This window comes from Vigna angularis, chromosome 1, assembly GCF_016808095.1.
Source record: "Vigna angularis cultivar LongXiaoDou No.4 chromosome 1, ASM1680809v1, whole genome shotgun sequence".
NCBI classification, from domain to species: Eukaryota; Viridiplantae; Streptophyta; class Magnoliopsida; order Fabales; family Fabaceae; genus Vigna; species Vigna angularis.
In genome coordinates, this window is record NC_068970.1 from 9,611,257 (window position 1) to 9,622,625 (window position 11,369).

General features: G+C 30.6%; 1 protein-coding gene across 2 annotated transcripts; it reads left to right on the forward strand.

The window, feature by feature from the left end:
• The first annotated feature begins 277 nt into the window (after nucleotides 1–277).
• Nucleotides 278–4,802, forward strand: LOC108320727 (palmitoyl-acyl carrier protein thioesterase, chloroplastic). Of its 2 annotated transcripts, none has more exons than XM_017552247.2 (7): nucleotides 278–654; nucleotides 1,668–2,174; nucleotides 2,349–2,482; nucleotides 2,803–2,916; nucleotides 3,269–3,440; nucleotides 3,536–3,604; nucleotides 4,140–4,802. In XM_017552247.2, the coding sequence occupies exons 2-7, from the start codon at nucleotides 1,683–1,685 to the stop codon at nucleotides 4,407–4,409; spliced, it is 1,251 nt and encodes a 416-aa protein (XP_017407736.1). In that variant the 5' UTR covers nucleotides 278–654; nucleotides 1,668–1,682; the 3' UTR covers nucleotides 4,410–4,802. The 2 variants fall into 2 exon arrangements, with proteins under 2 accessions (XP_017407736.1, XP_017407742.1); XM_017552253.2 differs by having other exon boundaries at nucleotides 1,671–2,174.
• The last annotated feature ends 6,567 nt before the right edge of the window (nucleotides 4,803–11,369 follow it).

Genomic DNA, 11,369 nt, shown 5'->3' on the forward strand with positions numbered 1-11,369 from the left:
GTTTGTGTAATTTGACGGCAGATCCCTAATTGCTCCAATTTTACACAAAAAAGAACCCAATTGAAACGCCAAAAAGAAAAGGAACCTATTTGAAATTCACGCCGAAAATAGGGACCTACCGAGACATTAAACCTTAAATGAATAAAATCCTTGAAGAATGGGACATGTAGAAGGAGGGGTAGAATGGTAAAATCGAAAAGAGACATGGTGAAAGGAAGAAGGAGGGCCAGCTGGAGAGTATAAAAGGAAGAGGCTACAATGACAATCTCTTATCTTCTCTCTCCAGCACACAACAACACACTATTCTCTCTTTTCTCCAATTCTTTTCTTTTTCAAATTTAGGGAAAACGCCAAATTACGCAATAGCCCTTCTTCTCTTCTATTCTTCTTTCTCCTTCTTCTTCTTCTTTCTTGAAGCCTTCTCTCTCTCTTTCTCTCTCTCTCTCTCTTCTTTTCCTTCCTCTGCTTCACTCGCGGACGCGCAAATCTGCTATTTCAATCCTCTTTCTCTCTGATCTACGTGTCCACGAACTGCACCTCCACGCCCCACTCAATCCATCTTATCGTTTTCATTCTTCTCAACCTTCGGAGATCCAACCGCCAGATAATACACAAAATCCCGCCTTTTCTACGTTTCTACACTCTCAACACAAGGTTCTCGGTTTTTTCCTTTAACCTTATTATTACTCGTCTTTTCAAAAAAGTAATGCGAGCTTCGTGCGTACTATTTCTTGTTCTCAATTTCCAGCCACTGGACTGGATTGCATTGGTGTCCGCTTTCCGCTTTATTTTTTGCACTTTGCCATTTTTGTTTTAATTTTGGAAGCGGTTTCAGCCTCCGCATCGTTTCTGCATTTTTGGGTTAGCGGTGTTTTGAGGATTCCGAGTCAGATCTGCACCGGTTTATCCGACGAATTTGTTCTTGTTCGTTATTCTTTGGTTCATTGACTTGTTTCGCTTCTGGAATCTCTCACGTGCTAAAATACGCGTGTTATTTTAGTTGAAATAGAACTGTGAACATTGTAGTTATATTTTTAACGATCACTTATGCAAGTGCTTTCGATTACTTTTTTCAGTGGTTATAATCCTTTATGTGCTTTGATTCTTTCTGATAAAAGCTTGATTCAATTTTTAGTAAATGGATTATTTTCTCTTTCGTTTGGTCACTTTGCAAAATGAGACTCGCGACTGGCTGGAGTTGCTGGTTCAAGTTCAAATGAGATAAATATAAAGGGTTGAGGCATGAAAAAGAGAATTCTATAGATCTGTTCTGAAATTGGAGCTGCTGTATGGAGTTGCTATTTTTTTTAATAAATAATTTTAGGAACAAGTTTGCTTTTGCCAAAATTGTTTGTTACCACTCGCCTCTTTTTGTCATATAAATGCTGTTATTATTTGTTGTATGGGTTGAACTGTAATTTTTGGGTGAACTCGGGTATTTTTTTCAGTCAAACCAGACTAATATTTCGAGATACTGAAATTTATTGAAGTGGTTAGCCTCTTCCATATGTCTGTCGTTGATACTCCGTTATTTTATATCATATCATTCATATTGTTTGCCTCTTTGCTTGTTTATCTGTCATCCCCATTCGGTGGGAGGAGATGGAAGAGAATATATATGCATGTTTTGCTTTTTCTTTCTAACTTTATTAAACTTTTGCATGCAGCAGTAGAAATTCATTATGGTGGCAACTGCAGCTACTTCATCAATTTTTCCTGTTCCTTCTCCCTCCCCGGACTCTGGCGGAGCAGGCAACAAGCTTGTTGGTGGGCAAGCCAACCTTGGAGGACTAAAGTCCAAACTTGTGACTTCTGGTGGCTTGAAGGCAAAGGCACAAGCCCCTTCGAAAATTAATGGAAGCACAGTTGCTACATCTGTAGAAAGCTTGAAGCTTGAGGATGATTTACCTTCACCTCCCCCTAGGACTTTTATCAATCAGTTACCTGATTGGAGCATGCTTCTTGCTGCCATCACGACAATTTTCTTAGCAGCTGAAAAGCAGTGGATGATGCTTGATTGGAAACCAAGGCGACCTGACATGCTTATTGATCCCTTTGGGATAGGAAGAATTGTTCAGGATGGTCTTGTCTTCCGTGAAAACTTTTCTATCAGATCATATGAGATTGGTGCTGATCGAACAGCATCTATAGAAACAGTAATGAACCATTTGCAGGTAAGGTCGCTCTCATACCAATTATTTCTTTTAATCTTCAGATATGAATATGTTATAATTAAGATAGGGTTGTATATTTATTCACTGTGCATAATTGAAACTCAAATGTAGATAATATAATTTTTCTTTTAAATATTTTTCATTCTAGAATTATCTCAACTAGTTGTTTAACAGGAAACTGCACTGAATCATGTTAAGAGTGCTGGCCTTCTTGGTGATGGATTTGGTTCTACTCCAGAAATGTGCAAAAAGAACTTGATATGGGTAGTCACTCGTATGCAGGTTGTGGTTGATCGCTATCCTACCTGGTATGTCACCCAGATTCACATATGCGATTTTGAATGTATCCATGCTAAAGCTATTTGTGTCTCTTTTAGTTAATCTTTATAAGAAATTATCACTATAAATACAGTCATGGTATTTAAACACGAGCTTTTATACCAAATGTACTGTGGGAAGCCTTATGTGGTATATTGTTGTTGATTTATTTTTGAGAACTAGATGTATAAAGTACGCAGTTATTTTGGCTTCTTGGCGGCTGGGTTGCAGTTAGATAAGCTATTAGTGAGTATTATTATGGTTGTTCTCAATCTAATCATCTGAAGTTGGGTGTCAAAATTTGCTTCAGGGGTGACATCGTTCAAGTAGACACGTGGGTTTCTGGGTCTGGGAAGAATGGTATGCGTCGTGATTGGGTTTTACGTGACTGCAAAACTGGTGAAATCCTGACTAGAGCCTCCAGGTAGAAATCATTTTCCCCTTCCTTCTGCTTCCAGCTAATTTAAAGATGTGTATCTGAATGTGCATGACTGGTGATTGGCACAATTTTGGATCTTTCAAACTCCTTACAAAAGTTATGGAAAACCAATCTTCTCTTTTTTTCTTTTTTTTTTCCTGATTAAGTCAAATTTGTCACAGCTGAAATTTGAGGTAATCGATGAGTGTATTTTGCAGGTGAAAACCTCTAATTGAACAAACATAACTTTTTATCTTAGTTTATTATTAAGTATCATGTGTACGCATTCATCCCCTAGAGTTTGTAGTTAGCATCATATATTTTCTGAACAGTTTGTTACGGTTTTGGTGGTCTACAGCGTTTGGGTCATGATGAATAAGCTGACGAGAAGGCTGTCTAAAATTCCAGAAGAAGTCAGAGAGGAGATAGGATCTTACTTTGTGGATTCTGATCCAATTCTGGAAGAGGATAGCAGAAAACTGACTAAACTTGATGACAACACAGCAGATTATATTCGTACTGGTTTAAGTGTATGTCAACTAGTTTATTTGTGATCGCTGTCATTAGCTATTTTCTCTAATTATTTCATATGTTCTTTTCTAATCAATTGACAAAACGTATTCAGCCTAGATGGAGTGACCTTGATGTCAACCAGCATGTCAACAATGTGAAGTATATTGGCTGGATTCTGGAGGTAGTTTTTTACACTTGCATTCTAAAAAACTTCAATTCTTGTTTCCTGTTTTGTCTCTTCAATTCTTCGTTGGGAACATTCTATTGTAGCACAAGCTTGGAAAGACCATGCGAAATTCAGGGTAGAATTATTAATAAAAATTGTCATCTGATTAGAATCAGGCCAATTGCAGGTTACGATAGTCAGACACCCAGTTGCCCTGTGGGTGAACCCTACTCTAGTCTATCTAATCAATTGATTGTTTGTGAAGTGAGTGTGTTTGGGAGGGAATTTGGTATCAGATTATGGGTACTTTCCTGGTTCATGGAAATTATTGATACGATATTAATTTGTGGGCCACGGAGGAGCAAAGTGTGGTGGCGGCTTGAAAATAATGTGATATAATTGGGCAATAGGGGTGATATTTATGTAAAGGACTTATATTCTCCTGTATTAGTTATTGCTGGTTGATTTATTCTTGGAGATATAGCCTGGTAAGTTAAATTTATTTTTTGTTATGCTTCTTGACCAAAGAAAGGACATTTGATTCTTGCAGAGTGCTCCACAGCCAATCTTGGAGAGTCATGAGCTTTCTTCGATGACTTTAGAGTACAGAAGGGAGTGTGGTAGGGACAGTGTGCTGGATTCCCTGACCGCTGTATCTGGTGCCAACATTGGCAATCTGGCTGACAGCGGACATGTTGAGTGCAAACACCTGCTTCGACTTGAAAATGGTGCTGAGATTGTGAGGGGTAGGACTGAGTGGAGGCCCAAACCTGTGAACAACTTTGGTTTCATGAACGAGGTTCCAGCAGAAAGCACCTAAGATTTTGAAATGGTTAACGTTCGGAGTTGCATCAGTCTCCCTGCTATGGTTACCTGGAGAGTTTTGCATCAGACTGTCCGATCTACATGTCTTCATATATATATATAGATACCTTCTAATCTGTGTTACTCTGGTGGGTAAGGGGAAAAGCAGTAGTAAATCTGATTCTCATTGTAATTAGCTACTGCTCTTCTCTCTCTTTCTGCTCCATATTTCATTTCATCTCTTAATGCGCTACTGCTAGGCTGTCTTCAATATTTAATTGCTTGTTAAAAATAGCTAGATATGTATATTATTATTCTTTTTCTCTTGGTTGAATTAAAGATGCAATTTTCTTTTTCCTTGTGAACACGAAACCATTATTATTATTATGATTATTATTATTTCTGTATAGCCTGAATGCAAGAATGCATGCTCCAGCTTGTATTATGCCAACTTCCCACATGGGAATTATTGAATGCAAAACATCTCTTCTACTCGAAGACTTTTAAAATAATTTGTACTTAATATCTTACGTTGATGTGTGTGGGCCTATGCATTTGCTGTCCTACGTATTTGCGTAGTCCACATTTTGTTGGGACCCTATAATTGGGCTCACTACTACTGCCTCTTGGAACTTTCACTTTTCTATGTTTCGATTTCTCTCTTCTTTTATCTATGCAAAATGTTTTATTTTCTGTCCATGATTCCAGTTTTTATTTTATTGGCTCAAAAGTTGGTTTACTCAAATCATCAACACTGTCTGGAGCTCATTTTTTCAAACATCTATTACCTTTTCTTATTGCTTCTCCTAAACAAGGTAAGTTAACTCATTTATTATTCACTGTTATCTCTTTTATATTATTTCATTCGGTTTAACTATACTATTGTTTGTAACATTTATTTTATTTGTTCAATGTCCTACAATAATTCGAAGACATAATATGTGTTATTATAAGTAATATATGTTAAAATAGAAGTCATTGTAGACATTTAACATAAGTGTTAATATGGGAAATAATAGTGAGAAATTGGAATGAATTTTAAATCGAAGAGCCTGTCTTAGCATCATGTTCTAAATTGCAACTAAGCTGTCCTAAGAAATTGCAAAATGAATAATGCAATACATTTGATTTGGTGGTATTACGAGGGGTAGTCTTGTTTTGGGTTTCACTGCTGAGAATAAAATGTATTTTAACTTCATTGTCACTTTACTTTCTCACAAATGCAATGATTCTACATATGTAATAATAAATATCTGGATAATATTTTAACTTTGCAAATTCATTTTATTAAGATATATTAATGGGTATATATGTATATATAACTAATATTTTATTAATATTTGTTATGACTTAAAGTTAAATTATGTATGAACTATTTTCTAAATTAGTAATTAGATAAAGGACTTCGTTGTATAAATATTTTATTTTTTTAAACCAACATATTTAACTTTAATTTAGATGATGAGCAAATTTCAGGGATGATATGATATTATATTTAGTTTTATAAACATGTAAAGTTAAAGTAAAACAGAATTAAGGTAAAAAAGCATTGTTAATAACTAAGGGAAATAAGAACAGTGAGGATAATAATAAATTTTTTTAATATAGTCATGAGAGAGATGGTATTCAAGATTCACAGATTGAAAATTATAACAGATGATACAAATTGGAATATAACACAAATAAAATATAAAAGTTTAATGAATTTAGCATAAAATGATATGTAAATTTGAAGTTTATAAGTACAGATGATGTCTATATATATTTTATTTTACTTATACAAAACACAGATGGTTTTGATATTAACAAAAATTAAGATCTTATATAAACAAATAGAACACGAGTTACACATTGCAATGAGAGTTAATAAGATATGCTATAACAAATCTTTGACTCTTTACATTTCAAAACCAAGTTGTATGTATGTTTAGATAAAAAGAAAAAAACACATCTAAATAAATAAAAAAAAGTGTAAATTTGTGCAATTGTCTTTATATACCCTTAATTTGTTATTATTTAGATAGTCTAATGTGAATAAAATACAAATAATTTGATTGCATGACTAAGATAAAAGGACATATCATGCAATGAAATTTATGATAAAGAAAAACATAAGAGATTTAGCTATTAGATATAACACAAAAATGGTAATTTATTTATTTATTTAAGTTATCTTCGTGATAAAGTAGAAATATATTCTACACCTTAATAGTTATTCAGACACAAATTCTTCTAAAAAATACTATTTTAATTTATCCCACTTTTAGCTCTTGCGTCATTCTTAACTTCTGAAAACAAAAATGAGGTAATATTATTTCACTTTACTTCATTCCATGTAAAGGGATATACTAATCACTGAAAAACTTGAAATTGTAATAACACAAAATTGGATGTCTTCTATTACAAGTTTGTTTCCACTTTCTATGTTTCAACTAATTCATCCATTAATTGCAGCTTCCCCTTTACACAGCTTTAGTACTTATAATAAGAACAAGCTAAGACACACTCTATAATCCAAAATAGAACATATTCAAAATATTAAAAATAAAATAAATTTTCATTATCATATATTATTTATGATATTAAGAAAAAATAATGTTAATTATTTAATATAATAACTTTAATTAGACGTTTACGGATTAGTAAATTTTATATCTTTACATTTATCACAATATTTTACTTATATATGTTCAACCCATAACCTCTCTCTTAAATCCACCAAATCTATTTTTTAACTTTCAGATGTTAATATATATAGGAATTTGAACACATCGTTTCTCACCTTTTTTTTTCTCCAACTTTATACAAATTTTAAGTATAAGTTGAAAACTTTTAATCACTAACTAGTCTTATAAGTTTTAACTAATCTTTTAGTTTCAACTAATTTACAAAATATCTTAAAAAAGAAAATTATGGGGAATAATAATTTATGTTGAGTTTAATACTTATATAATTATGTGCAAAGTAAAGGAAGTAAAATATTTTATTCTGATATTTAATCATTAAAGTGGTAAATATAAGAAAGATATATGCTGTAAAGATATAGAAATGGTAATTTATAAGTAATAGTAATTTAAAAATAATTAGCCTTGATTATTTTAATATTAAAAGATTTTAATATAAATAATTTTGTTAATAACGATTTTATTGTTTTAAAACACATATTTTTTTTATAAATCGCTTTTCTAGAGTTATCTGACTTTTTCTAGGAGTTCTCATCTCTTGTTTATCTGTTTGAAGATTGGAAACTGTTCGAGTGATCCTCGCAGGGAAATTTTAAAGTCTAACTTATTAGTTTCTCAGATAGAGTAAGTTGATTTTCTGCTCTTTTCTTTGGTTAGTTTTGTTTTCCTTTCATGCTAGTTCTCTTTGTTTTGATGATTAATGGTCCTAACGGTATACTCTAATCATATTTTTGTGCTTCGTAAGAGTAGGTAAGAATTGTTAGAGCAGTTTAGTATTCTGTAAGGTAAGTAAAGTTAATATTTGTTTTAAATTGTGTTAAGAAGTTTGAAATTATGTTTGTTATATGAGAATGATGTTTGATTAAATATGTTATCATTTAAGATAATTATTTTAGTAAGAATTATGTTTGATGAATGAATATGAATCACTAATGAATGTGATTGTGAGAGCTCAATCTTTGAAATTATCTTGACACTTTAATGGTCATATATTCTCAAGTAAGAAGGGGTGAGACATATAGTGAAAGTAGTAGGAGGTCTTAGTCTAGGGACTTTACCTTGGCCTAAGACGTTGTTTACGGGACTAATCTTGTGTGTGGCTTGGTGTGGGTTATATTTTTTAATTTAAAATCTTATTTTATTTCTTTAATTTTTTTTATAAAAGATTAAAGATTTTAATGATTTTTATAAAATTAAAGAATCAAAATAAGATTTTAGTCAATATAAAAATATTTTTTTACTTACTTTTTGTGTAGATTGTTTCAAATTAAAGAAATCGAAATAGGCAAAACTTTTATTAAAGTAATATTTTTATATACACTACATCTAATATTATATACTGTAACATTTTCTAATAAAACAAAATAGTAAAAGTGGAACAGATTTGGCGTTTGATGGAAGATGCAGCTGAATATTGGAAGTGTCATGTTTTTGGTAACTTCAATTTTCGGATTAATCTAACCGTGACACTGTTTTTGCATTCTATTTATATTTTTTTACACGATTATTTTTATCATATTTGTACGAGTATATAGTATGAAAATGTTAATATATTATTTAATATTTTAAAAATGTATGTATTTATTCTGAGTTGATTCAAATTCTAAAACTAAAAAATTGGATTAGTTTATTTCATTTCGTGAACGTTGAAATTTATCTATTATTTTTTAAAATACTCATCCATCTTATGAATAATTTTAATTCAATATGTTGTTCAAATTAAATATTTCTTAAATATATATTAAAAAATGTTTCCATTGTTTTTTCTTCTGACAGTTCAAATCCAATACTTTATGTCCATCTCTCATAAAACTTTTGAAACACCTTTTTCTCTTTCTTTTATGTTGAAGCAAATTACAAGATATTTACTCTACATCTAGCATTTAAGTGTCTCTCATTTTCTTTTTTTCATTTAATCATTTTCTGTCCTCTAGTTTGCTTCTGATCATCATCCATCTTAATTTTCAAAGTTTTTAATCAATCTTCATTCCCTTTATCATTTTCCTAATTAAAAAGAACGCCGTGTTAAATTTTCTGTCTTGAGTTATTATTTTGTGTAAAGATTATTTAGTTATCAAATCCTGTCTACTTTCTAAATCGGAAAATTATTTAAAAAGGATTTATTCGACGTTTAAGCAAATTAGTATTTGTGTTATTAGTTAAGATTAGGATGAAAATTAGAAAACATGAGTACTTATCATAGTTAATATTTTTTATTTTGTTTCGCCCTGCATAACTCAAACTAAACTTAATAAAGTTCAAATTATCTGAGCAATGTAGTGATGATTACATTACATGGATCTGCCCTTCGCTTTGTCTTGTTGATTGGAGGGTAAAAAATTTGTCTTACTTCAATAAGCTTTCAAACATAGCTTTAGCCATGAAAAGTAGGAATGTCATGATCGAGTATATGGGTTAAATGGAGTCATTATTAATCATCTTTTTTTAGTGAAAATAAATGAATAAAACAAGTGATGGTTAACTATTTTATATCACAACATCAAAATTCAAAATTATAATTTACATATCATGCAAATGGATAGTGTGATTTATTTTATAAATATTATTTAGTTACTTTAGATAAAATATGTGAAATGTATACATTCGAGTTAATTATATAACATGAAAGCATTATGAATTATACAATGAGGGTGATGATTATAAACATTCAAGATGCTACTATTCAAATTCATGTGTCCATTCAAGAAGTTGAGACTATAGAGATTTTTAAATATTATATTCCTTGGTCAATTAGATTAACAAAAACAATTGTAAAAGAGATAATTGAAATTCATGTGTCCATTCAAGAAGTTGAGACTATAGAGATTTTTAAACATTATATTCCTTGGTCAATTAGATTAACAAAAACAATTGTAAAAGAGATAATTGTTTTCCTTTGTTTTGATTATGCAGCTTTTTTATATTGACGTATAACAATGTTATTTAATTCTTTAAATATGTATATATAGCAAATTGGAATACAAGAAAATGAATATGTGAATGAATCCCCACCACAAGACAACTCTAAAAATGACTTGGTGCAATGGTAGTGATTATCACCTTCCAACCTATACAATTAGAAATGTCTCTCATAGTCACAAATAGGACCTCCAACATCCCTTTTTTTATATGTGAAAGAGATGTTTTTTAAGTTCTCTCAATTACCGATATGTTATGTATATCATAAATACAACTTTTGTTGTCGTAAGTAAACTTTTATCACTTTTATGAAGTCTGAATATATTCAATATGTTATTCTACTGTTATTTAAGTTCAATGTTTAAGGTATTTACATTGTAGATACATTGAGAGAAAGAATGACCACATATATGGATTTATTAAACCAAACGCCATTCAAGATGTTAGGAATAAAGGAGAACAAGTGCAGAAGTGCAATTGATAAGGGGAAAAAAGATGTACATAACACCTTATTTATAACAATAAGCAATTCTTTTATAAATTAAATTATATTTGTGTAAAACTTAATTGTATCTAATGTTATTTGAATCTATAGGGTTTTGCTAGTAATTTTTAGAGGTCTCTTGTGTTTGTGTTATACAATTTAATTTTACTAAGTTCAATACTAGACACTATTTCAATGTACATTAACTTTTATAGAGCGATTGTGACTCATTCAAATTTACAGGGATAACAAATCACTTATGAAAAGAAGTTGCAGTTCAAATTATTGAAATATAATTATCAACTTTATGATATTATATGGATTTAACTTGTAGTATTCATGTAAAACAGAAAGCTATGAGTGTGAATATTATACCATGAGACACGCATACAATCATATTCGCAAACATTGTTGACCCATGGGATATGGTAATATGTACAATTTATAACTCACATATTATTGTTTCCAACAATCTTAAGTATTTATCACTAAAAGATTGTTGACTCAGATTATTCATTACGTAGACATGTCTCTAATGGAGTAATGAATTTTAAAGAAAGTTCGTGAGCAACGAAGTCGTTTCTTTTGAGTGTTATGAGATGATGTTAGGTATTTTATGATTTTTCATGTAAATCTTAGATGTATATAATCATTTAGTTAAGATTGTATTATATTTAATATAAGCATTGGATTGTATTTAATGTCAACATCAGATTGAATAAAAACACGACTGTTAAGGATAATTATATGTAAATTTTGTATGTGATAAGAATCATAATCAAATTTGTCATGAAAAAAAAATTACTTTTTATATTAGTTAAGATCATACATTGACGAGTATAAAAAGTGTCACTTTCTATACTAATTGCAAACTTAATTAATATAAAAA